Raw genomic sequence first — 25,729 nt, forward strand, 5'->3', positions numbered from 1 at the left:
TCGGCATAACACCGGTTTTCCTTTTGTGTTTGCACTGCCCACTGACGTACACTAGAGGGCACCAAATACAAACAACAAACATGTAAATAAAAATCTCTTTATTGTTCTGTTAGACCAGCAGGTTACATCAACGTCATTATAAAATAAACATGTCTTTCAATTAAAACTCATTATACACAATCATTTTAATGAACTTTAAACAATCCATACGGTCTGTACTAAAAAACACATCAACTCCACTTATTCAAACATGTACTTGGTCGAGGCTCTCCCCATGAATATAGCTTAAAATCTGAAATCTAGTGCTGATTTGTTCACTCAAGACTTTTGATTAATTGACACTTTTTTTAACTCATGCTCCAACAAAAGGTTTCCGTCACCTCCAGCTGGCTCTTTCGGTTTCCAGTTTATCACCCTGATTAGTATCATCAGCTTGATTATTCATATCCATGTGTGAGATACTTTTTGATTATAAAATGTTGACATTGTTGATATAAATGAGGAAGAAAAGATTTTGAATTTACTTTTAGAAGACAAATGAGGTGGCCAGCACACTGCTTGGTTAAATTGTGGAACATGAGAAAAGCAGTGAGCAACTTTTTTTTGGTCCATTTGCAACAAAGTACGATTGAGCTGTAAAGTGCTTCCTTGTTCAATCAGCTTTGGTGAATTGATTATTTGTCCATGTCCACAACAAAGCAACATAGAAAGATAATGCTGCAAATCAAGTGTTCAGAGGTGATGGATCATTTAGCAGTGGATCAATGCTCAAGTCCACCACAGTCACATTTTCTTCTTGTCAAAAAAAAAAAGCACAAAGTGTTCTTCAAATGAGGTTGTTTTCATCTTCACCCAGAGAGAAGATACTCAGGTCTCCACATCGAACTCCGTTTCTTGACTTTCCACATGTGTATTCATCTTCGGTGGTGCCGGACTCATGCCAGCGTCCTCGATTTGAACGCCTGGAGCTACTGCAACGTGAAAATACAGATTAGAATGTATTAATTCATGTGAGGTAGTGTCCAGACATTCACACAGTACTACCACCGTTTAGGAGCCAAAACCAGGAAAAAGCCATAACTGTTTCATGTTCAGCTGAGACATTCTAAAATGGCACAAAGTCTACCAGGCATTCAAGCATTTCTGGGTACACAGCACTGCACACATCAAAGTCCAACTATGCCAACATTACAAGGAAACAAAGCTTAACTTCGCTAAATACAGACAGACAGCACATGACTGAATAATACCTGCTGTCGGGCAAAAGGCGGAGTGTCCGGTAGAGTTCTGTTGTGGATGGCACGGCAGCTCTTTGTGTTGGTTTGGGAGTGGAGAATGTCGCGTAGGTTGACGACTTGGTCATTTCAGCTTTGGTGGAAGACATCCGCATCTCTGGCTCACTTCCTGCAATGCAGGCAATATTATAAATGATGTGATCCTCACCCACAGTATCAAGTTGAAGTTACACAGATTGAAAGTGGAAACGCGACTTCAAATAATTAAGTCACAACATTAAAAACAGCTAACTGGTTGACATGCTATGGCAGAGAAGTACATTCAAGACATAATATGAACTGTCAATAATTCTCCATGACTTCAGGGTTTGATAGTCAAAAGCACACTTTAAAACCAGTCACCTGTTTTATTGTCGTGGCTGTTCAGTGTAAATATTATACACTTTTACAGAGTAAAATATATAAAAAAATATCCACCAGGTAAAAACGTTAAAAAAAAAAAAAGCGCTGTTTTTTGTTCCATAGCACAGATTTGTGGTTTTAATCTGCTGTAAAATAATCTAATCCAACATCTATTCAATCATTATTTATTAAATGTATTCCACTGTGATGTCATCAGAGCATTATATTCACGATTATCGATTAGTTGTCTGGTCCATAACATTCCAGAAAATGTTAAAAACCTCACAATGATGTTCTCAAACTTCTTGTTTTGTAAAGGAACTGTGATTATTCAGTTTTAATCATTTCTTTGTTATATGGAGCAAAGAAACCTGAAAATACCCACAGAGAACACTAAATAATTGATGATTAACTTAGTACATGATAAATTGTTGCAGTCCTGATACTGATGGCTTAGATACATGATATTTTTCAAACTCACTGATTGATATGGCACTTTGACCATCGGATGAGGAACATCTCCGGCGTTCTAGAAATGGAGTCATGTTAAAAAACTGATTCTTGAGCCAAGAAGCCCGGTCCTCCTCAAAGGCCTTTTTCTGTAAAACAGGAAAAGATCGAAAGACAAATGTAACACAATCACACCAGCCACTGTTTATGCTGAATAATATGACGTTCGGGGTGGCAGAAGAAAAGACTCCGGTACCTCTCGCCCCAGGCGAATAGCAGCCTCCGTGAAGGTCTTTCTCTCCCTCTCAAAGTTTCTCTTCTGTTCCTCAAAGAGCCTCCATTCCTCTTTGAGGCGCTCCTTCTCCTCCAGGGTGTAGCAGTCATTCAGAAGAGCGGCAGTCTCGTCATCGAATGACGTGTTCAGTTGTTGCTGCAAAGGAGAGAGTGAGATACACGGCTGAGTGCGGAGTTGCATATACATACGTATTTCATACACCACTGCTCTCCTTTATTTTTCCAGAGCATTTTCTCCTCCCTCTTTCATTCATTACTCTCTCATGAAGGCACAGCTCATCACAGTGACACAGTGAAGTGAAGCATCTCCAGTAAATAGTGGCGTGCAGTAGATTTATTGGCATTAAACCAAAAATATGTGGTTGCCAAAGCATTTCTTTGCACATCAGTATGCATTCATTTTGCATGTAAACCTGTACAACCTACAGATCCTCTTACAATTTCCTATCAGTGATTGAAAGTCCCTCCTGTTGTGACAGGCAGATACATTTAGCAGCTAGAACAGCTTGATCGAGCACAATCTGTAGGGGATTCTATTTCCTTCAGGGACAGTTTAGAGCATGGAGCATAAGCAGCATGGACGCATAAAGTGCAAAAAGTGCAGGTGCAAGGTGCCCAAGCAGCCTGAACAATCTGTAACCAATAAACGTGAGCACCAGGCAATTACAAATCATTGATAAATGATCTGCTATTCAGCACCTGAATGGCAGTGGGGACAAAGGAAACCTTAAATCTCTTAGTCCGAAGAGTAGGCACCTTCTACCAACGGCCTGACGGCAACAGTACAAATTCAGACTGAAGAGGGTGATCTGCACATTCCAAAATCAAAGAAGCCTTTCTGAACACTTGTCTACTATACAGGTCAGTAAGCTGGACCTGACTCCTCCCTGTAACCTTACCGGCCACTTTAACAAGGTTACCAAGCCTGTTTCTATTGGCCAAGGTCAGGTTTCCATACCAAGCAACAATACAGAACATAAAAACAGATTCAATAAACTTCTATAAAAGAGTGTCATCATCTCTGAGCAAACATTAAAAGATGACATTTTCCTCAAGAACTGGAGCCGTTGCTGATCATGGGATCAGTGAATTCCTGCAGCACTGCACAATTTCACTACAATGCCGTCTTGTTAATCAAATGGTTGCAGTTTCTTTTGATTTAGAGTTTGCACATGACCATTTTGTGATTTTGATTATATTGCAATTAACTGTGCAGCCCAACATTGACCCAGACATGAAAACCAGACCAAAAATATTAAAAATGTATAATATAAGCTATACCCCAAATCCAAATTTGATAACATTCAATAAATGACAGAATTGCTGATGTTCTTTTGCTGATGATTTAGTCCTAATGAGAAGTTTCTCCTGTATTTTAACTCTCTGGTTACTCTGCCAAGGAGTTTAATCTTGAATGAACCGACACTGACCTGGAGGAGTTGCTGTTGTGCATGAATGAACTCTTTGCACTGCTGGACTTCACACCTCATCCTCTCCATTTCAGACTCATGGGTCTCCACTGGTATCACCTCTTTATTGGACTCCAGTTGATTCTGTGCTTGAGAAGCTTGGCAGAAAAAAAACCCATCCTGGTTTAGAGCATGTATATAAAACTACACCAACAGTTATATGTTTTTACAGATGTACCTTGACTGTCTAACTTCTCCATGTGGTTTCTCAGTTTCCGCCACTGCTGGCGGATGCTGTTGGTGAGTTGCTCCTTGGCGTGCTCACATGACTGGTCCAGTGTCTCTCTACTAGAGTCTCCCGTTTTCTCCTCCCCATCCGAATCTGCCTGAGAAAAACAACACAAAAAGGTCTAAATTTTCCACATGCAACCATCCTGTCTCATTCAATTCATTTTTTTTTTTTTTTACATTCCACAGTCGTCCCATCACTTCAGACATCAACTTCTGAAACCAACATGGTTGAACTCTTATTGTCGGTTCGTAATGTGAGAAATAACGTGATCAGAACACCTGTTCGTGGCTTTCATCGGCAGTGGCTCCTCTGGCAGAAGGCTGACGTGGACTTAGAATATGCATCATCTCCTTCTTCATCTGCTGGAGCACTTTCTTAAGCTCAGCATTCTCTACCATCAAGGACCTCTGACTTGCCTCGTAGTCACTGAGCAAGGACTTGTACATCTCACCCTCGTGGCTGCAAGGTGCAATTTACAGATAATGCAATTGACGTCACACATTCTACAAACCCGGTTTCTAAACGGGGAGAACTTCTTTTATACCTAGCTGTCGCTTTCACCGTCTTCCAGTGGCTCCTTTTTCCATCAGACCGTCCCAAGCAATTCAGTAAATCAAGAGCTAAAAAAAGCGGACAACAATAAGTTGTTCTGCTATTTCCAGAATAAAAGATGTGATGTAGGAAATGAATTGCATTTGTTCATCCTTAACATCTTGCACCAATGTATATAGAAATTAATATACATGCTTGCCTAATTTTTTGTCCCTTCTGTCCACCATTAGTTGACTGAGGCGTTCCTTGAGCTTTGCAGCTTCTCGCTCTTTTCTCTTGGCATCATGATTGTATTGACAAGCACGACTGGCAATGATACTTTGGAGCTTCTGAACCTGCAGTGTAAAACAGAATCGTGTGAGTTTCTCAGGCTTCTGCATAGACACGTAGCTCCTCCTAGCTCCTAGCTGACTTGTTTAGTCTTGTGACAACTGATATATGTGCCTTTGAATTGCCCCCTCGGCACAAATGAAGATGTTTGAATTTAAATTGAGACACTACCACACTTTGTTTCACAAAAGGACATGTACCTCATCTTTTTCAGTTTTCAAGCAGCTCTGCAAAGTCTTGATTTTGAGTTGTAGCTGCCTCTCGGTCTCATGGAGACCAGACTTCTCCCTTATTGACAGTTCCAACTGATCCTGAAAGAAAATATGCACAACTATTATGAGCACACTGGAATGGGGATATTATGTACAAGCAATCAATTCAAGCTATCAATTATTATAATAGAATGCTGAGCAAAACTACATCATTAAGAGGATGATATACAATCCAAGGACTAATTAACTATGGACTGTACATATAACAACACATTCAAGATGTTAATAAAAAGAAAATGTGTGCTCTTAACGTGTAAAACTAATGTGCCCACTGTATCATTCCCAACTCCATTTCACTGTAGGAATCATATCCTTGACTCATTCTTTGGTGGATTACTGAGAAGTAGTTTGCGTCTCCTAGAGATAAGGAAAATGTCTTTCATTGCTATTCAAACTATTAGGAATACGTTAAACTTTTCCAGCTCTCTCGCAACTGTACTGATGTTGTTGGGTACATGTATTGCTGCCAAGACAACATACAGATCATAGTCTGAAGGTAAACTCAGTTGCGTACAGTCAGATGTGAAAAATGCCCTTTCTATATTAGAGAGAACTAACTCAGAGACACCACTCATCTTACATGCCTTCAGTCTGGAATTGTTCATCTGCATGTGCTCCAAGGTGCTGGATCTTTTTAGCTGTTCGTTCTCCAGCTCCTCTAAATTGCACATATTTCGCCTGCGAATCTGCAGCAGCTCGTACATGGCATTCAGAGCTGGCACTGTGTTCAGGACGGCTCCCCCCGGTGAGCTGGCCTCAATATATGTGGAAGAGAGGCCCAGTGAGGCAAGCTCCTGTCAGAGAAAGGACAACGGTCACTGTCCTGGTTGTGTAGTGAACCACAAACCAAATGTGAATCATGTAAATAGCAGTGGGCATTTTTACATACCTGATTGATGTATAAAATGCACTGAGGAATATTATCCTCAGTGCAAAAGGCACTTATCACATTGTAGGAGCTTTTGGACAGTGGCATGGAGGAGTACATTGACACAAGATTGTTCGGTCTAAAGGGAGACATTGTCACATGTGATATGCTTGAGATGTCATAATTTCCTAAAAAAAGAAAGAAAGAAAAAAGGAGATTATGGCAAGAATACATGTACTACACTGAGGTTTACTATTGGGAGTCTTGAATTAGGTTACTGTTCCAAAATGAGGACATAAACTGGGCCACCTCTAGCAGATCCCAAAAAAAGCACAGCTGACAGGTCTTTCAATATTCCCAGTACTCTGCCAGATAAAGAAAAGACAAATTTACCTATAGACATCTCTCTTGGCACACTTGTCCACGACTCTCCCATATCATCGACACATGAAGACACAAGGATGTGAATTCATGAGTTAGTAATGAGGATGTGGATCGTCAGCCGGGCAGTGGATCAGGGGCTCACACTGGAACAAAGCCCTGCAGTGAAGCATCAAACCATAAATTCAAATCAGCGAGAGATAATCTGGGCCACAGCTTTGCCCACACAGGATTACTGGACAGTTGTGCGCTGGTGAGGGTTGTATTCTAATTCAAGATGGACCTCCTATTGGCTGCTTACATCTAAATAACCAGGTAGTAAGATAACCTCAGCTAGAGTTTGAGAAACAATTATAAGGACCTACATTTGAGAGTGTGCATGTACGGTTTAGACTTTGGTGACCTCGGGGTATTATTATCTGAAAAAGCTGTGGGGAAACGAGCTGAACCAGATATCTATATACCTGCCCCTCCCACTACTGTATCATGTACCCACGTGTTCAGACTCTCAAGCACATTGTGTAGAACAAAAGAGGAACACTTATGTGTCTTATTCAGTAATACAGCCATTACAGTCAATGGTGTGTGCCATGTTGGTGAGGCCAAAGCAACCAGTCAACACTGGACAACGCCTGCTTTCCTGCTGATATGTCACAGCAAACTCTCCACTGCTGTTATCTAGCGAACCAGAAAACACACAACTGTTATATCAGCCTCATACACCCACATGTCAATCACTTGTCATACAAATGAAATGCAACCCAAAGTGTTTCTCAAACAAAATTAACTATGAGAAATTACACATAAGAAAACAACAACAACCAGGGCAGAGGAGAATACAACTTGAAATATGCTGAAAAGTGCTAAATAAGTAGAGCTGAAACTGTAATATATAAGCATATTAAATGATGAGCCAATACATTTTTAACGATAAATGAGCACAGATAAAATGAGAATGGAAGTAAGAAAGATATACTAGCAATTAAGTGAAGCGTGCTACGGCTAATTTGAACATCACGCTGCTCATTGACACTTCAAGGGCTTCATTGATTTCAAGCACGATTCGCTAATGTTAGCTTGTTTGCTAAATTGTAAGATTGCGCAGAAATAATGAACAAAATGAGTCGTTAACTACTCGATAGACGTGAGTTGAGTGACTCAGCCAAACGTTGCTGGTCTGGTCTGTGACCTGAATGTGACTCTGTCTCAGTTTGTTTCATTCGAACATACCCACGGAGCACATTTCTCCGTTTGCTGCTGTAGCGTCGTCGTTATTGCTAACCTGGATAACACTCCCGGCTGACGCGAGAAGTGGGTCAAACTCAATCAGACAGACAAGTTGAATAAACACGTAGCCATAACCTAACAAATCACACATCCTTCCCCCCAAAAAACAATAGTAGGCTAAAGCCCGCGTGCAGCTCAGTTGTCATCATTTACATGTCGACACCGACAAAAGAGAAGCCTCACCTGTCTCGCAGAGGTGAGCTCAGGATCCAGCTGCAGCTGCTTGTGTTGTTTCTCAAGTCCCGTCCCAGACTCTGTGCTCACCAAACGCTAACGTTATTGGAGGCGGAGTTGCTGGGCAACCAGCACGTGAGCCGTGCATTGGATTTGTGCGCCGCCCTGCTGCAAATGATACGGCGAATGATTACTGTAAAAAGGTGACGCAGAATTTCAACGCCCTTTTACAGCTTTTATGGTAAAAACAAAATAAATCCTGTGGTTTTCAAAATAAAACACCGAGACTGTATGTCTGCCGGAGTGCACGTTTGAAAGCACATCTAACTTTCAGATACCGAATAACTATAATTTGAAATTAGACATTTTACACCTGGGTAAAGTCTGCAAAATTTTGCACATGAAATGCTCAAAATGGCCGCTAGAGGGCCCTCCCACATTTGATCATTTTAGAAAGAGATAGATAAAGCCCTCACTGAATGTTTCCAAATAAATTCCATTTCTTAGGAATTATTAAACAACACATACAGACTGATGCATTATGAAAAATTGTTCTGGCCATGATTTATGATGTGAATTAGTTGAAAACAAACAAACCTAGAGGAAGATAGAAAACAGCTGCTACACAGTTATAAGTTTACATAAATAATAAATAAACTTACAGAAAAAGGTGGTTGCAGTAATGAGTCTTCAGTACTTTACCACACTCCATTTGAATAACAGACAATGTGGTAGATCAGAATTCCCTCCCAAGCATCCATGGATGGCCAGGTCATGGTTTGGCTGAACGTCTCTGGAATAGGCTTTTGACAGCTGCTCAAATATAGCTGACCAAAAACTGCAATTTAGGGCAGAACCAAAAAAGATGAGCCAGTAAACCCCCAACAGTATGACCCTTATGACACAGTACTGTATATATCTATGTCTATATATTTGACCAACGTAGACGTATATTAAAAATAAATAAATATATATATATATATATGGTTTCTGTTTTCTTCTGTCATTTTAATTAGTCTTAATGTTGTATTTGGTCTTTGCAATATGCTCTAGTCATATTCACATCCAAGTAGTACAGTACATGTTGTCATGTCTGCTTGTTATCAATAAAGTTTGAAAAAAAAGAAAAGAATACAGTCTGTTATAGGTGTAGTGTCGTCGTAGCAGCGCCACTCGGTGGACACCCCCAGTATAGCTCTTCTCATGTATGAGAAAACTTTTGTTTAACGCCGCGTGTTTGAGCGATTAAGTCGATCAAACGCGGTCAATGCGACAGGGACGTTGACTTTTTTTACTTACAATTATTTGGATAAATTATCTATGAGTGAGAAACTGGCGACACACTGTGGCTTTCCTCTCGCGTTGACGTAAACCCTCGAATGAATCAGGAAGTCCGGGTTTGTGATTTTTTTTTTTTAAGTCGGTTCTTGAAAACGTAAACTTGAATGATACCGGTGGACACGTCGCATTTATATTGATGTAATGAATAGCCAGATTGGTGAAATGACACATTTTAGTTGACTGATGTAGTTTACGTCATTGTTACTTACGCGTTGACTTATTTTTGGCCGTCATTCGTCACCCGGAACACCTGAATTTGCACTTTGCGAGGTGAGAGGGATGGATGTTCCTCATCTCACTGAAGATGAAATGGCAGACATTAAAAAGGACGTGAGTATGGTTTAAAAAACCCACAACACCCCGCCGATGTATAATTATGATTAAAAATAGCCTTGAAGTAAATTCATGAATGTGGAAAATTAAGATAATATTTGTAAATTGTATACTTTGGCCTGTATAAGGAGGAAATAAACCACCACTCCCGCAGAGAAACCAGTCTGTAACACCCCTTACACGACTTTATTTTTTTTAATTGTAAGGGGTCATCTTTTCTAGTAAAATAAGATTAATTCATTTAACCAGAGACTACTTGATTTACAGAGACAACAGGTGGCATCTAATGATTGTGATGAGGCTCTAAGAATATTACTTAAAGGGCCAGCGTGTAACATTTAGGAGCGTTTGTTAGGAGAAATTGAATGAAAGTACCCATACAAGTGTTTGTATAAATGTAAAGTAACTTTAAACTAGTCTTAGAGGAAGCTTTTTGTATATGCATAAGGCAAGGGCTTTGCTTTACAGAGGCTGCCACCTTGCACATTATGTTTCTACAGCAGCCCAGATGGACAAACCAGCCAGCTTACATAAACCAACCAACAAAGACCGAGGGGGTAATGACAGAGAGAGAGTGGGACTGTTGAAGGGTAGAACGATCACTGCGTTTACATGCATGTTAAAAGTCTGATTTTAGTCAGACTAAGACATTAATTCAGTTTACCAACATAACATTAACACAATTATGCAAACATAATCAGCTTGATTCTTTCTGGTATTCAAGGGCCACTGTAGTTTCCTGACATGCTTGGAAAAGGGAGTGTTGAGTGGACCTTTAAAGACCTTGGCAGCTCACTTTCATCTCCCTGTGCCTCTTGAACATGACTACTGTGTATTTCCAGGTGCTGACCAGACTGCGACACTACCTCTGTGACAAGATCAGGGCTGAGCGTCACCTCGACTACCTGCGCTCTCGCAGGATCCTGACGCGGGACGATGCAGAGGACATTAGCTGCAGGACCACGCAGACCAAGAGGACGGCCACAATGCTCGACATCCTTGCTGAAAACCCCCGGGGCCTGGATGCCTTGATTGACTCCATCAGGGAGATGCGCACACAAAACTTCATCGTCACCAAGATCACAGATGAGGTTCAAAAGGCCAAAAATGAGAAGATGGAGTCTCTCAGAGGTTAATAGGCCAAATCATCATAAAGCCTGTTGTGTCATTTTAAAATCAAATCCATGTTCTTGATGCATTAATTCTGATTTTTTTTCCCACTTTTCCTCTCCCTCTCTATCACTCCACAACAGATGCTTGCAGTTCCTCATCTGATAGTAACCTAAGCTCTCTAAGCACAACCAGCGACCTCCCAACATCGTTTTCAAATAACTCCACTATGCTTTTCCACCCAGAGGGAGAACAGAGCTCCGCCACCTGCTCAGACGTTGCACGCTCACTTAATCTGCCGTCATTACAGAAAGGGGGAGACCTATCCTCTGTGGCAAGTGCTAGCATCCCTGTAGTTTCCTCCTCAACCTCTTCCAGCCTCCCAAGGCCTGGGGACCCTGGAGCTCCCCCGCTGCCGGATGAAGTGGTGGTAGAATCCCCCTCCAGCATAGATGTGGCATCACCGGGTTGCACCAGCAGTGGAGGTGACCCAAACTTCCAGCCCCTGCGGTCGCGCTCGCTCACTCCGACGTCACAAAAGAACATCTTTTAACTTCGCATCTGAAGGACCCGGTTTAGACCTGGTAATAACAGCTGCCGTAGGTGATCTGATCATGAGTGCACCTGAATGTGTCCTCAAATCCCACGATAAAAATCACATGGTGCTCACATTTGTTTGACCCGTGATAGTTTCACAGTATTTTACACTCGTCAGCGTCCAAACAATTTATTTACAGCTGCTGGTGGTGTAGCGTGGTCTACTGTAGTGAAAATACTCCCCACACAGCGCTTCACTAGCCCTGCACACTAATGCGTCACAGAACCAAGGTGAACTTAAGCAGAAGCAAGTATACTCACAACAGGGACACACACACACACACACACATATGCTGTGTCCCATTTAAGGGGCTAGATACGGAGTCGACCTCACACTCCAGAGGACCCGGAAGTCAGGCAATGTGAAATGGAATGGTCCAGTCTACCCACCCCACTGGTTACGCCACCAATCCTTCTTCTTCTAATAAATTGGTGGTACACTACACTTACCAGTTATGTCACCAATTTTTCCCTCTCAAAGCTTTGATAGGCTTCTCATTAACTCATACTTAGCCAAAAGAGCGACAAAAACATTTGAAATATTCATTTTTGTAGCCATAGTTGTAGAACTCGTTCCCTGCCGCACAACGACCATCTGCCACCTTGCTTGTGTTGGAATGGTCTGCCACTGGTGCACAAAGAATTCTGAGATATGGTTGTCTGTGAAGGATCCATCAGGCGTATCCTTTGCAGCCAAGCTAACGTCAGCCATGTGTGCCATGTGTGTGCATTCGCAGGAGTTGAGGAGGTCCATTTGAAATGGGACAGCCTACACAGCTGCGCTGTGACACCCGGTCGACGAAGCCGCACTGGGGAGGCTCCGGCCCCCTAACTGGGACACAGCTACTCTGAGAAACATGCTGATAGCATTATTTTGTTCTCGCAAACAGTCATAAGGCCGAGGTGTCACTGAATGAGCGGTGAGGGAGCCCAGATGTGAGCGTCTGCAGGCACAGAGGACACATCCAGACTGTGTTTTAAGGCAAAGTGTGAACAGAGGTACAGTACCTGTCGCTTTCCACGTGTGATTGGATCACTGAGGATGACTGTTAATACCAGGTCTAAAAAAAATGGCCAACAAGACAGTTTTCTCTTATTAAAGGGGACACGCTCATTGTCATAAACCACTTAACTCTACACAAACTCTCATTTTTGTGTTTTTAGTGTTGCTTCTGCCTGTGATTAGGCAGTTTGTGAGATATTGATGATACAGATTATCACTATAACAATCAGCTCTGTGGAGAGAACTTTGTGCTTAGTTTTAGTATGAGGCCAAAATAATAATACTTTAGTTCTTATATATATGTTCTTATAGTTATGTATATCAAATATTGAATGTCAATATGTTTATAATGAGCTGCTGCCTGTGCATTTTCTATAATCAACATTAAAGTGGGTTCTCAAAATACATCGAGTTTCACTTCCCATGTATTATGAGTAAAGGAAGTCTCACGCCCATCTCTGGGTTGACGACTTGTGCATGCACTGTCACTGTTCATTTTATTAGGTACACGTGAGAACAAGTGGCAGGATTTGCAGCTCGTCTGCTTCCAGGTTTGACGTGTTCTGCATTCAGAGAGTTCGTATTAAGTGGATATTTGAGTTACTGTCGCCTTTCCGTTTCCCTTAACCAGTGTGGCCGTTCTCCTTTTAGCATAAACACGGCAGTTTTGCTGGGGAAGCTGCTGCTCGTTGGATACATTTTCTACAGCGTTCTCTGAAAACACCTGGAGATGGTTGTGTGTGTGAGAACTGGCAGTTTCAGAAATACTCGCAGTCAATGAAATCACTTTTCTGCCCCATTCTGATGCTTAGTTTGGATTACAGCAAGTTGATGCAGTGAATTGAAGCCATGTGATTGGCTGATAAGATGTTTGTGGTAACAAGCGAATGAGCGAGTGAGGGTATTAATGCAAAGATTTGAGCTGATGCCTCTGTATGAAATAATCAGTCTATTATGTTACATATAACATGACCTAATCCTACAAACCTTGACTTTCATGTAAAATGTGCAAAACAGTAAGTCTTGAATGTACTTTTAGTGAAGTTGAATTCAAAATCAATTGAACTGCAAATGAACCATCAACCATAACAGTAATAACCATAAAGAAGAATTATTATCATTGGCGATACAGTAGTTTTCCACTGTAATAACACAACATGTTCATTTTGTCAAGTGTTTAAGGATCATTGGAGGCCTGTGTAAAAAAAAGTTCTCTAACTGGTAACTCACTCTTTGTTTTGGAAAAACTGGAAATGCTTAAACTGATGCAGGGAGGGATGACAGTCATCGCGGTGAAGGCTGGTGACTGCACTGTCTCATCTTCACAGACGGCAGCAATGCCTCCGTCAGACTAGTGGCTCTGTGTCGGCAGGTAATTCATTTAATATATTCCTTTTTTCTTTTTTTTTTACTTATCCTCAAACCTTTGTTGTCTGTATTTTACATAAATTAGAAAGGATTAAATATGTATCTATATATGCTGTAATTATTATGTCTACAATGTAATTACATGCTGGTTTTGTTTGCCCAGTTAAGATTTCAACGTGTGCTGTATTAAGTGGTTGAAGTCTGTTTATTTTCCCATCTCCTTTATGTTTACCATTTTGGTAACAATTTACAGTACAGTAGTAACATGGTAATAAACAATTGAAATTTGTGGTAATAAGGACATACCATTCTTTTGGTGATTACTGCTAGAATAAGGTCATATTACCATAATATCACTTCCCAATTACAAAATTGTAACCATACTATTACAGCCCTTATACCATATTGTTACTGTAATTACGTTTGCTACTGTATTCCTTTCTAAGAATACATCTTTGTGGTTCAGATTACTTTACTGTGACACAGGTGAACACAGACAGAGTGGAGGCAGCGAGCGTGTGCAGGAGAACCAGTTTGATAGACATCAGAATGACTGGAATGAATGAAACACCCTCTCTTTTACCTCCATTACTGTTCAACCGCTAACGAATAATGTGACAACAAAACGCATGACTAAAGAAACACTACTCCAGTTGTATGTTGTGCACTTCAGTGTCATGGAGGACTCACAATCTCTGCTGAGCGCTCACACCCTGGAGTCAAAGGTGGTGGAGGACTTCAGGCGAAGGCTCAAGTACTTCTTCATGAACCCCTGTGAAAAATACAGAGCCAGGGGTCGCAAGCCGTGGAAACTGATGTTACAAATAGTCAAAATTGTCATCATCACAATCCAGGTATTGTTCGAAATCCTTTGATGAGTATTTTTTACTTTTCAGTGCAGAGAGAGGTTGGATGTCTCACTGTCTCATACGCACCTTATTGTCTCCCCTTTCTCATCAGTTAGTGACTTTTGGTCTGAGCAACGAAATGATGGTCACCTTCAAAGATGAAAATCTGATGGCCTTCAGACATCTCTTTCTGAAGGGATACAAAGATCACCGGCTTGGAAGCTACGCACTTTACACGAAAGCAGACGTGTACGATCACATCTACTTCGTTGTCAACAGGGTAGAGTTCATATCTCAAACCAAATCAATAAGAACTTAAAGCTGCAATGGCTAATTTTAGGTGACTTTTGTTGTTAGAAGTAGAATTCAGTCATACTCCAACTTTTTTTTTGCAGGCATCTCCATTTACTAGCTCAATATCGATGTTATCTGCGTCTGCCTTGACATAAAACAAATCACCAGGCGACACAAGTTCAAAATAATACTGAACTTCGTGTGGAGTTGATAGACTGAATTATGAATCACCTGAGGATTTAATGGCAAAAAAACAAGAAAAATAAAATAAATTCTTCTTCTTCTTTTCAGTACACGGGACTCCAAAACCTGACTGTAGGTAATCTTGCATATGGGAAGGTGGAGGGCGAGTACATGCCTTTGACGCTCTGCCAAGAATTGTACAGAAACAGCAGCATCAATCCTGGCAATGAGACCTTTGACATCGACCCACGTGTCGACAAAGGTACCGCAGCACAAAACACAAGCCGTCACGCTTTCATATGAAGTCACATCCATGGAGCTTGTGCATTTATGTTGTGGACATTTTTTTTTTTTTAATACAAGATGTATTTGTGGAAGCTGATTCATGGCACAAATGGAACACAATCACGCCGTGGATTTACTTGTGACTCGGTAGAAAAGAGGAACCTAGTTAGTAATATCAACGACAGCATGGCAGAAATGGAGGAATGAATGTGAAATAGTTCCTCTGAGGACTTGAAATGTAACTCCTTTTTCAAAATACGTGGTCTGTGTTTCCCTCTCGTAGACTGCATTTCCATATACCCTATGCAGTCGCTTGAAAACGGCAGCTTGGCCACACAGTTGGACTTCTCCTTAGACTTCAGAAGGTGACGGAACTGAAAACACTGGTCTCATACCTGCTGATCCAAGTGCTGCTGCCTGCTAATATGTGCTTGTGTGTGTAGGCTGCTATCAGTGAACATCTACCTCACACTGAAAACCATCAATCTGCAGACTGTGCGGCATCACGAGCTACCAGACTGTTATGACTTCCATATAATGGTTGGTGACGAAGTTTGATAATTGCCACACACACACACACTGGAATTTAAGCTCATGAACATAATTTTCCATCCTTGGAAATAACTAATTTGTTTTGTGTCACAGATCATGTTCAACAATCACGCGCACAGTGGGAAGATAAAGGTCCATGTTGAAAATGATGTCAGGATAAATGAATGCAGGGAATGGAGTGTGGAAGGCACTTGTGAGTTTTTACTAAAAGCTAATGCTGCTTATATTTATGTCATTCATTGGAAAGGCCAGCAGGGGGCATAGTGGCATTCTTTTGTGACAACTTTGTGATCTACTGCAGCTTGGGATTTGTCCAAGTTTGCCTTCAGGTTTGAAGTTTTTTCTTTACCCCTCCAAACCTTTGCATTAGGGAGCTGTATCATTGTTCAAGGCTTGAATTGGGCTGGTTTTAAGTTTAGCTCATCATTTGATGAAGTAATGTCAACATAAGAATAATAATAATAATGATAATAAGGCAAGGCAGCTTTATTTGTATAGCGCATTTTATACACAAGGGCAACTCAATGTGCTTTACATTAAAACAAAATGCATTTAAAAGTCAAAAAACCTGACTCAATGATAATATGAATGAAACAGATAGACTAAATGGACTAAAATGGAGTATAAAATAACAATAATTCACAAATCATTAAAAGAACGTACAGACCACACATATCTTTGTCACTTGTCATCAATCTGCAGGTGTTTACTGGTGGTACCTTAGAGACATTTGGAAGATGGATTAGAGTCGTTATTTATCTCTCACTTCATACTATGAAATACCCCCGTTTACAATGGTACAGCTAAAACAAGCTAAAACTATGTGTACTCAGAGTTATTCCAAAATAAGTGCCCTACAAGAAAAGAAGCCAATAAACAGAGGAATAAATAAATACAATCACAACCATATCATGATCGAAATAAAACATGCCGGTGTGCAGGGCTGGCCCAAGCCTTTATGGGGCCCTAAGCTGAATTTGATTTGGGGGGCCCCATCCCATCAACTCAGTGGAGCAGGTGCTTGACTTTTATTGATATGTATTATCGTATTATTGATGTAAATGTGCTACAAAAATGGAACCAAATGACTTAAAACTCCACACTATTTAGATATCTACAGTATTAGGGCACCCTGGTGACCACTTATGTTATCACTTATAGATCACTTATGGCTTGGCCCAGCTCTGCCAGTGTGCACCAACTAAACTCCAATCTGTGGCTTTCCTTCAGCTGGGAAGATCGATTATCTCCTCCTGGGGTTTGACTCTGTGGTTATCCTCGCCTGCTTCACGTCTCTCGTCCTCTGCACACGATCTGTCATCAATGGAATCCAACTCCAGTTTGTAAGTTCTAATATTATCTTCTAATGTGTGATGCATTTATTTTAGACACGGTCTCGGACAGTGTAGTCACTGGATCCTTCATTGGATAAACAATTTGTTTTTATTACTATTATTTCATTGTAAACGTAAGAGGGCCTGGCCTCACTTTGAAATCTGAAAATCCTCTGAGGTCCACACCCAGACGTTAAATCACGACTCTTAATCTCCAACATTTAGCACAAACATTTCGACAGCATATGTCATGGATCTGTGCTGCGGCCATGCAGGAAGTACTGAACTCATCTTTTTAATGAACTGATTCCAATGATTCAGTACACTGAAAAAGAGCTGCTTTGCTCGTCACTAGTCTGTGTGAATGAAAATGACGTCTCGTCAGTTTTGTGCAGTTGTGCTATGACGACCTCCCCCACGTTGAGGAGGTACTATAGTAATGGAAAACGACGTGGCTGATACCAAACCAAGCAGAGTAGAGCCAAGTCGAGTCGAGTAGTGCTAGAACTGTATAATGGAAAAGCACCAACCTCTGTTCTTCAGCAAAAGGGCCTTGCTTTACTGAGGCCGCCATTTTGCGCCGCCATGTTTCCACAGATGCCCAAATGGACGCACCAACCACAGTGGGCGTTTTGCATTTTTTTGCATTGAAACTTATCACTCAACCAAAGAAAAACAACATTCAAGTCCTTTAATGTTTGTTTTACATTAAAAACATTCTTTAAATATGAGGGTTGACGAGGAGGTTTGGGGGGCGGTTTGTAGTTCTGTTATGAATACAATCAGCATTCATTTACTGTGCACTCTCAAACCAGGGACATATCAGAACAGAACAGATTACTTTTGTAGTAAGATGTGTGACAGGTGTGTACAAAAACACAGGACCCAAATGCAGATTAAAAACATCAACTTTAGTTTAATAAAGGAGTTATTATTATTATTATTATAAAAGGAGTCTTTAATAAAGCAAAAATGGAAAGAGTAATAATGAAAATGTGACATAAACTAACAAATGCCTGTTTGTTTTGCACCGTGGGTCTGAGAGGACTGCAATTTCATCTGTGCTGTATGTTGTGCATATAGTATATTTGACAAATAAAACTTGACTTGACTTGACTTGACTTGACTTGACTTGACTTGACTTGACTTGACTTGACTAATAGGCCAACACACTGAATCAACACAAACACCGGGGGAGCATGGAGACTAAATACAGGGAGGCTAGGAAAATCAAACACAGGTGAGACAAACAAGACACAGGTGAAAGACATTAGGGCGGGGCAGACAATCAGGGAAGACAGGAAGCAAAACTCGACAGTTACAGGTACACACAAAAAAACCCTGGAAAAACCTAATTTTCCAGGGCGAGTCACTTTATGTGTTTGTGTATTGTATATAGACCTTTAAATACATTAAGACCTCGGGGAGTGAATCTGGGTTCCAAGTACACATTGCGCAATCCTGCACGTCCCTATTTGTGATAGACACTTCACCAATGCAAGGAAACAGTTGTCTCAGGGTGGCTCTTGGATGAAGAAGTTTAGCTTCTTCCTTCTGGATTAGTAAATACATGCTAACTTTACTAGCTGGTGTTGAGCTGATACGGTGCTATGTTTTGGTTTAGGCAAGAAAATTAACTTGGTAAACACTGGCAGAGAAGAGCGGCTGCTTCTGGTGATATTAAAACTTTAGTAAGTGATATTAAATATAACCCTCGCTGCTTTTGGTGAAGAGCTTTTTTTTGAGTGCGAACTTTATCAAACAAACAAACAAAATAAATCATAATCAAAAACATTTTAGATCGATGTGATTTAATAGAATTAAGAAATATGAACTCACCATGTTTAACTTCACAACAAACGCTGAACAAACGACTTGTGTTGGTAACAGTACACAAAGAGACATACAAAATACATGTATATATATATATATATATATATAAGTGTATATAGAGTAAATAGCATATGAAACCCACACCCATTATGAGCTGATCACTCATTTGGTATCACATCATCACATCAAAGATAAAACTTCACTCATGAATCTTTTTGTTTCCTAATTATCAACTATAAGCGTTAAGAATGCGAGAAATAAGACGCTGTTTTATTGTCTGAATCTGTATTGAAATTGAACGTCATTCGCAGGCTGCATGGAGCCAATGCCCAATCTGGTAAACTCAGGTATCTTCTCATCTGGATTCTTCAGCTCAAACTCAAAGTAGACCAACATGAGGAAGACAAACTGCTTAATCTGACTCCAGGCATAGAAACGCCCAGGACACATTGAGATACCACTACCAAAGGGCATGTTGTAGTACTTCATCTTCTTCCCCTGCTTGTAGAAATCTGTTTTCTTGCTCCCGTCTGGATTGAGAAAGCGGTCATATTTGAATGAACATGGGTCAGGGTGGATCTCTGGGTCCATTTGAACTGCACTGTAAGGGAATATTGCCACTTGGTCACCTTTGCGAATGAAATATTCACGACCATCTGCCATCTTGAAAGTCGTGTCCTGAAGCACATCTCTGGGGAGGAGGGGTGCAGCAGTGAGTCGGAGACTCTCTTCCACAGCACTGTCCAGGATGGATGCCTTATTCAGCATGTCATTAGTCAGGTCGACTAAAGGACCACCACGTCGGACTTCCTGTCCTGATTCCTTCACAACCCTATCTACCTCTTCCTTTACTGCTGCCATGGCCTCTGGGTGTTTCATGAGAAAGAAGAGCAGCCAGAAGGAGGCGGGCCCTGGATTACCCTGAGATGCCCAAAGAAGCACAAACATGTACCTGTCAATCATTGACTCCTTCATACCCATATCATTTCTAAACTGCTGTATGTCCCATATCCAACGGCTCAGGTTGTCCTTGTTCTTCAGCTTCTTCACTGACAGAGCGTTCCAGAAAAGTTCCTTCAGCCTCTTTGTCTCAAATTTGTCTTTCGGTGTTTGCAATTTGAGGATCTCGTCAGGGAAGAGATGGTCATATTTACGCCACTCATAGAATAAGGTCTCCATCTCAGCTCTATCTTTCTCTTTCGCTTTCTCTTCACTTCCCTCTGACTCAGGTGCTGTATTGCCAAACATAGACAAGTAGCCGGCCCCAAAATTGATATTGCAGCTGTACATAAAGAGTCCATCCTCTATCCAGTTGCTTTTGTCTGCAACTGCATTGATTCTGTGCATCATCAGATTCTGTAAATTAGCCATCATAGCTTGTATCATTACCTTCAGGCCATCTCCCTTGAGATGCTTGTTGCTGGAGATCTGGACAATGTGTTGCACATCCTCTTGAGGTTCATAATCAAACACTCTGTATAAAATATGCCTTGCAAGCTTCTTGAAGTCAAATTTTTCTCTACTGTCCTTTTCAAATTGTCCAAACGATAGAGAATCCTGAATGAATGTGATATAAAGCCCTCCCAGCTGTACTGTGAATACATCGCCATGCTTTTGCGTCATCCTCTCGAGAAATTTCAGTGTGTTGCTGCGAAACTCCAAGACATGACCCAGCCAAGGGAGGAGTCCCTTATCCAAAGGGGGCTCTCCTGGCTGCCGCCTTCGAAACACCCCAAGAAGGTAAAGTCCTCCGATCAGAGAGGCAAGAAAGCCAAGTAGGATAGTGAGCAGCAGTCCCATGACTGATTACAACTACGACACACTGATATGTAGACTATGGAGTAAAACTCCACATCCCGTCAAATATAAATACTTCATGCTCCTCCTTTTTGTGTGACATCATTTTTAGGGAAATTCATTAACTATGTAAACCTGACAAAATGTGCAAGGACAGAGTTGCCTCTTTTCTCAACTTCAAATGAGAAATAAAAAACAACAACACAAATTTGATATAATTCACACTGACTTAATATGAACAATGAAACACTTACAATCATATAACCACCACTTAATCTTTTTATGTCAGGATGTCAATTAGTTGAACAGCTGTTTTCATGACAAAGTGTATGTGTATTTAAAAACAAACAAACAAATAAGCAATACAATAACATTCCACTACAAGTTGGTTGCAAACACACATTTGCACAGCATTTGGATTTTTATGTTCAGAGAAAAAAATGTACAGGAAATATGAAAGAGAGCTTTTTTTAATGGTTAATTTCCAAAGAAAATCCAACCGTGATATATTAGAATAATTCCTTGGTTTGAGTGTGTTGGATTGACTTGCCCTGAGTGTTCTTACACAGGAATTCAACACCTTCTTCAATGCGTACTACAACAAAGCTGTCACGTGGACAGACCGCATGGAGTTTGTGAATGGCTGGTATATCCTCATCATTGTCAGTGACACATTGTCCATCTCTGGATCAGCCCTCAAAATTGGAATACAAACAAAGGTTTGTTCTATTTCCATATTATTCACTGCAATTTGATTTGAGGAAACTGGGAATTGTATTTCTCTCTCTTACAGTTCCTGACAAACTATGACGTGTGCAGTATCTTGCTGGGAACAGCCACGATGCTGGTCTGGGTCGGTGTGATTCGTTACCTTGGTTTCTTCAAGAAGTATAATGTGAGAACTTCAGTGTCTCTCACACACACTCAGATTTGCAAATGACTAAGTAGATACACAAATATGCAAATGAGCACATATGCAAATGACCAAGTAGATACACAAATATGCAAATGAGCACATATGCAAAGAACTAAATACATAGTTTAGTTATTTGCATATGTGCAAAAAAAAAAAAAAAAAAGCCAAACCAAACACCTCCAGGAACCATCTGACAACACTTGATTCTTCCTAGATCTTAATCCTAACCCTCAGAGCAGCGTTTCCAAACGTAATCCGGTTCTGCTGCTGTGCGGCCATGATCTACCTGGGATACTGCTTCTGTGGTTGGATTGTGCTTGGGCCTTATCATGACAAAGTACGGAAGTCATCATTGATGCTAAGAGTCGTTGTTGCATTATGCATTTTATTTTAGTATAGTACAGATCAGTGTTTCCCAACCCTGGTCCTCTGCCCTGAACACTGCCCTGCTCCAACACACCTGATTCAAATGGTCAGCTCGTCAGCGAGCTCTGCAGGAGCCTGATAACGAGCTTTAACGAGTTTATCTGAATCAGGTGTGTTGGAGTGGGGCAACACCTAAAACATGCACAGGCATTGGGAAACACTGGTATAATAAATGAGAGCATATGATATATTCTCTGTCACTGAACGATAAAAGCTAAATTTGTCAAAATTCGTTTCCGGACGTTTGACAGTTCCGGACGTTTGACAGGGTCACAGAGTGTCTCTTCTCTCTCATTAATGGGGACGACATGTACGCCACCTTCCTGCACATGAGGGACAAGAGCTACATGGTGTGGCTTTTCAGCAGAGTCTACCTCTACTCCTTCATCTCTCTCTTCATCTACATGGTGCTCAGCCTCTTCATCGCACTCATCACTGACACCTACGAGACCATCAAGGTCAGTCTGAGTCACCAGACAGATACACAGACATCATCATCATTTCCTATTTATTTATGAAAACAGCTCTGAAAAGTAAATACAAATTATATTCATTTATTCTATGTAATTAATATTAATATATATTATATATATTTATATTTATTTCGGTCATGACATTTAGATCACTCATCACACATCAGTGTAGTTCACGCAATACACATAACCGAAAGGGAAAGCGGGAGAAGCCCTGGGATATGTGCTGTTTATTTTAACTTTAAATCGACATTGTTACATCCCTTTAAAAAAAAGGAAATAACCAGACAACCAAATGAAATAACCAGAAACAATGAGTTGTAGCTAAATTAAGTTTTATTTTCAGAAACTTAAAGTAGCGCTGCTCAACAGCTCACACAACGACCGGGGGAGGAGGGGCCGCAGTTGTGCCAAATGAACAAAATGAACTAAACAAAAGCAAACCCTAACTAACTTTTGTTTCAGACAGTAAAATCATAAGCAAAATGGCCTAACTGTCTGACTACAAAAACAGCTACAGGTTCAACCAATAACCTAATGTGACCGACAGAAAACAAACTATGTGGGTGTAAAATGTGCAGGGTACCCCAGACTTACCTGGCTAGCGCCCAACTCCCATCATTTACAATGACAAAAAAAAGGACTGCAGGCAAATTGTAAGCAACACAGAGCAGATCTTAGCCATGTGTGGCATCAAAGAACCAGAGCAGAGTGAGTGAGTGAGTGAGTGAGTGGAGCTGGTTCTTCTTAAAGACTTGCTCCGCACGCTAATTGGCCAGCTCCAAGGAAAGAGAGCAGCAGAAACCAGATCCCACAAATATATATATATATATATATATATATATATATATATATGTACAGCACGTTACAGTAGTCACAATAACCTCAGTTTTATCTTCATTCAAATTTAAAAAGTTAAAAGCCATCCAGTCCTTGATGTATTAATAGGTTAAGGTTCTGTTTCAGTGCTGTTGAAAACAGAGGAGTCAGCGAGACAGCTAGTGAAGATAGCATGTGTTGTAATGTATTATTTCATTTTGCATATAGTCTGCCAATTTTGCCTACTTTGAACTCTTAGTGTATTTATTCAATTCCCTCGACCACAGAAGAAAAAAGTGTCTTGAAATGTTGTTTGACTGGCCTCCTCACTGTGAAACGCTTCTATCCCAGCATCACCAGCAAGACAAGGTGCCCGTGTCCCAGCTTCAGGCCTTCATAGCAGAGTGCAGGGACCAGCCCGAGTCTGGAAGATACCAGACTGATGAGGAGTCAGCATCGTGCTGCCTCTCACCAAGCTGTTGCTGTGGATGACGTGAGGACTGGTAGCAGGTACTTTTTTTCCACATAAAGGAGGCTTTGTTTGACCCGCAGGAAACTGCTGAAGTGAAACGGCTGTATAGCCACCTTCATATTCCTCATGGCATCACTCTCTGTGTCAGTATACAGTGATTTCTTCTTCAATTCCACAATGGATAACTTTCCCTTTAATCCTTAGAACACAGTTCTAAGGGTTAAGTATTTACTGTTTTAACATACAGTAAATACAGAGGCTATATGAATGTGCAATATAGAGTGTCTTATATCCTTTTTTTCCAAAAAGTACACAAAGCGTTTAAAATCGGATTGAATTTGTGAAATTTGGACATATGTCACAGTTCACTTGGCTCGTTTTTAAAATAAAATAAACTATTTTGTGACTTTAATTATTGCTACTTTATATCACTACTAAACATTTGATGTGAAAATAATTACAAATTTGACTCAACAACACATAAGAAGACGAAAACCCCCTACACATATTTTTAAAGCCTGAATATGTGACCTACAAACAACCCCCCTGATGTCCATATAAGGAGTTGCGTATTATTCCCACGGTAAATTACCAAAGGTACCATTTTCAAAATCAACCTTGCCCTACAGCATATTGTATAGTATTGTTATTTAAAAAAAATTAAATAAATAAATAAAATGTACAATAAAGTAATTTGACATTGGTTGCTATTCATCTTTTGTTTGTGTAACGTAAATGACAAATTAAATGTGTTAGATAGATAGATGGATAGATAGATAGATGGATAGATGGATAGATGGATAGATAGATGCTGATACAAAATGACACAAACGCAAGATGTTTATCTAACAATCAGAGTGTATAAATAAATTAAATAACCAGGCTCAAACATTTTAACTGTTTGCAAATGGGCGCTCCCTGCTGGGGTTGTTGTCAGGCATGTTTTGTCATGTTCTGCAATGTAATGTGCTGTGGCGCTTGGAAAACACCATCCCTGAGCATAAAAGTTATCCTTACCTGCTTTGCATGAGACACAAGGCCGTCTGTTGCTCCCTGGAGGGGCTTTTTTTTTTTTTTTCCTGTGTAATGATAATGGTTTGAAAGAGAGGGGAAATACAGGCTCCAATATCTGCGTGACTGCTGTTGCATCCCAGCACTTTCTCGGGGAGAGTTACATCAGAAAGATGCCCTTTAAATGTCAGGTGTTAAAAGGTCAGACGGTACATGGATCAGCCTGTTTGGAAAATAAAAAGTTGGTAAATGGCTGTAAGTGATGCACAAGAACATCCTTCGAACTTGCAGCTTATGGTGAATCCGCGGCGAGATGCTCAGACAAAGCCAGTGTACTGACTTGTAAGGCTCTGCGGGGAATGAAATGATGTAATGCAGTGGATTTGTGTTTCCTGCCTGTGGTACAAAGTCAAAGCTGCTCGCACATAACAAGTTTGTGTTGGGCAAAAGTCTGCCTTTCCACGGGGAATAATTTAAACATTTTACTCTCACGTGAACATAATAATTAATATGGTTCGAAGGTATTTTCACATGGTTCACATTCACATTCTGTGGGATTGGGGATGAGAACAAGCTGAGATCCTTTCCAAGTCCACCAGCTGCCTGTTGCACTGCACTGTATATCCAATGTTTCTCTTACACAACATGGTTCTGCAAATTCCTCTTGCCACAGCTTTAGGGAGACTATTTTTCCACTCCATAACCACGACAGTCAGTGATTTCCAGGCATCAGTGAATGCACCGAGCTCACACTTGTTCAATCTTCATCTGGCTTAGCTGGCACCGAC

At 40.7% G+C, this 25,729-nt stretch overlaps 4 protein-coding genes across 5 annotated transcripts; 2 read left to right on the forward strand and 2 right to left on the reverse strand.

The window, feature by feature from the left end:
* Positions 1-83: 83 nt before the first annotated feature.
* Positions 84-8,107, reverse strand: ssx2ipa (synovial sarcoma, X breakpoint 2 interacting protein a). 2 transcript variants are annotated; one of them, XM_058630302.1, is made up of 14 exons: positions 7,956-8,107; positions 6,498-6,644; positions 6,126-6,292; positions 5,821-6,030; positions 5,165-5,275; positions 4,834-4,969; positions 4,627-4,702; positions 4,361-4,541; positions 4,029-4,176; positions 3,812-3,948; positions 2,344-2,517; positions 2,119-2,236; positions 1,251-1,404; positions 84-971 (listed from the first exon to the last, which is right to left on the reverse strand). In XM_058630302.1, exons 2-14 carry the CDS (start codon positions 6,538-6,540, stop codon positions 827-829), a joined length of 1,800 nt encoding a protein of 599 aa, XP_058486285.1. In that variant the 5' UTR covers positions 6,541-6,644; positions 7,956-8,107; the 3' UTR covers positions 84-826. The 2 variants fall into 2 exon arrangements, with proteins under 2 accessions (XP_058486285.1, XP_058486295.1); XM_058630312.1 differs by lacking the exons at positions 6,498-6,644; positions 7,956-8,107 and having other exon boundaries at positions 5,821-6,054; positions 6,126-6,266.
* A 1,034-nt stretch (positions 8,108-9,141) lies between these two features.
* On the forward strand, positions 9,142-12,735 carry bcl10 (BCL10 immune signaling adaptor). The gene is made up of 3 exons (XM_058630353.1): positions 9,142-9,617; positions 10,463-10,751; positions 10,874-12,735. Exons 1-3 carry the CDS (start codon positions 9,567-9,569, stop codon positions 11,281-11,283), a joined length of 750 nt encoding a protein of 249 aa, XP_058486336.1. The 5' UTR covers positions 9,142-9,566; the 3' UTR covers positions 11,284-12,735.
* An 882-nt stretch (positions 12,736-13,617) lies between these two features.
* Positions 13,618-24,336, forward strand: mcoln3a (mucolipin TRP cation channel 3a). Its single transcript, XM_058630327.1, has 13 exons — positions 13,618-13,702; positions 14,372-14,552; positions 14,659-14,826; positions 15,132-15,285; positions 15,592-15,673; positions 15,752-15,848; positions 15,954-16,053; positions 17,091-17,203; positions 21,394-21,543; positions 21,618-21,719; positions 21,955-22,077; positions 22,418-22,624; positions 23,810-24,336. The coding sequence occupies exons 2-13, from the start codon at positions 14,376-14,378 to the stop codon at positions 23,948-23,950; spliced, it is 1,614 nt and encodes a 537-aa protein (XP_058486310.1). The 5' UTR covers positions 13,618-13,702; positions 14,372-14,375; the 3' UTR covers positions 23,951-24,336.
* LOC131460065 (7-alpha-hydroxycholest-4-en-3-one 12-alpha-hydroxylase-like) lies at positions 19,132-20,827 on the reverse strand. The gene has a single exon (XM_058630341.1). It carries the CDS (start codon positions 20,825-20,827, stop codon positions 19,298-19,300), a length of 1,530 nt encoding a protein of 509 aa, XP_058486324.1. The 3' UTR covers positions 19,132-19,297.
* Positions 24,337-25,729: the final 1,393 nt, after the last annotated feature.

This window comes from Solea solea, chromosome 1, assembly GCF_958295425.1.
Source record: "Solea solea chromosome 1, fSolSol10.1, whole genome shotgun sequence".
Taxonomy (NCBI): Eukaryota; Metazoa; Chordata; class Actinopteri; order Pleuronectiformes; family Soleidae; genus Solea; species Solea solea.

What these genes read in the sequence shown, in the direction of transcription:
- ssx2ipa (XM_058630302.1), bottom strand. Translation starts at nt 6,540, where the DNA reads ATGGGAGAGTCGTGGACAAGTGTGCCAAGAGAGATGTCTATAG. An exon ending in GCCAAGAGAGATGTCTATAG is followed by an intron (nt 6,293 to 6,497) that starts GTAAATTTGTCT and finishes TTCTTTTTTTAG; the next exon opens with GAAATTATGACATCTCAAGC. An exon ending in TCAAAGTGCCATATCAATCA is followed by an intron (nt 1,405 to 2,118) that starts GTGAGTTTGAAA and finishes CCTGCATTGCAG; the next exon opens with GAAGTGAGCCAGAGATGCGG.
- bcl10 (XM_058630353.1), top strand. Translation starts at nt 9,567, where the DNA reads ATGGATGTTCCTCATCTCACTGAAGATGAAATGGCAGACATTAAAAAG. An exon ending in TGGCAGACATTAAAAAGGAC is followed by an intron (nt 9,618 to 10,462) that starts GTGAGTATGGTT and finishes GTGTATTTCCAG; the next exon opens with GTGCTGACCAGACTGCGACA. An exon ending in GAAGATGGAGTCTCTCAGAG is followed by an intron (nt 10,752 to 10,873) that starts GTTAATAGGCCA and finishes ACTCCACAACAG; the next exon opens with ATGCTTGCAGTTCCTCATCT.
- mcoln3a (XM_058630327.1), top strand. Translation starts at nt 14,376, where the DNA reads ATGGAGGACTCACAATCTCTGCTGAGCGCTCACACCCTGGAGTCAAAG. An exon ending in TCTACTTCGTTGTCAACAGG is followed by an intron (nt 14,827 to 15,131) that starts GTAGAGTTCATA and finishes TCTTCTTTTCAG; the next exon opens with TACACGGGACTCCAAAACCT. An exon ending in TTCTCCTTAGACTTCAGAAG is followed by an intron (nt 15,674 to 15,751) that starts GTGACGGAACTG and finishes TTGTGTGTGTAG; the next exon opens with GCTGCTATCAGTGAACATCT.
- LOC131460065 (XM_058630341.1), bottom strand. Translation starts at nt 20,827, where the DNA reads ATGGGACTGCTGCTCACTATCCTACTTGGCTTTCTTGCCTCTCTGATC.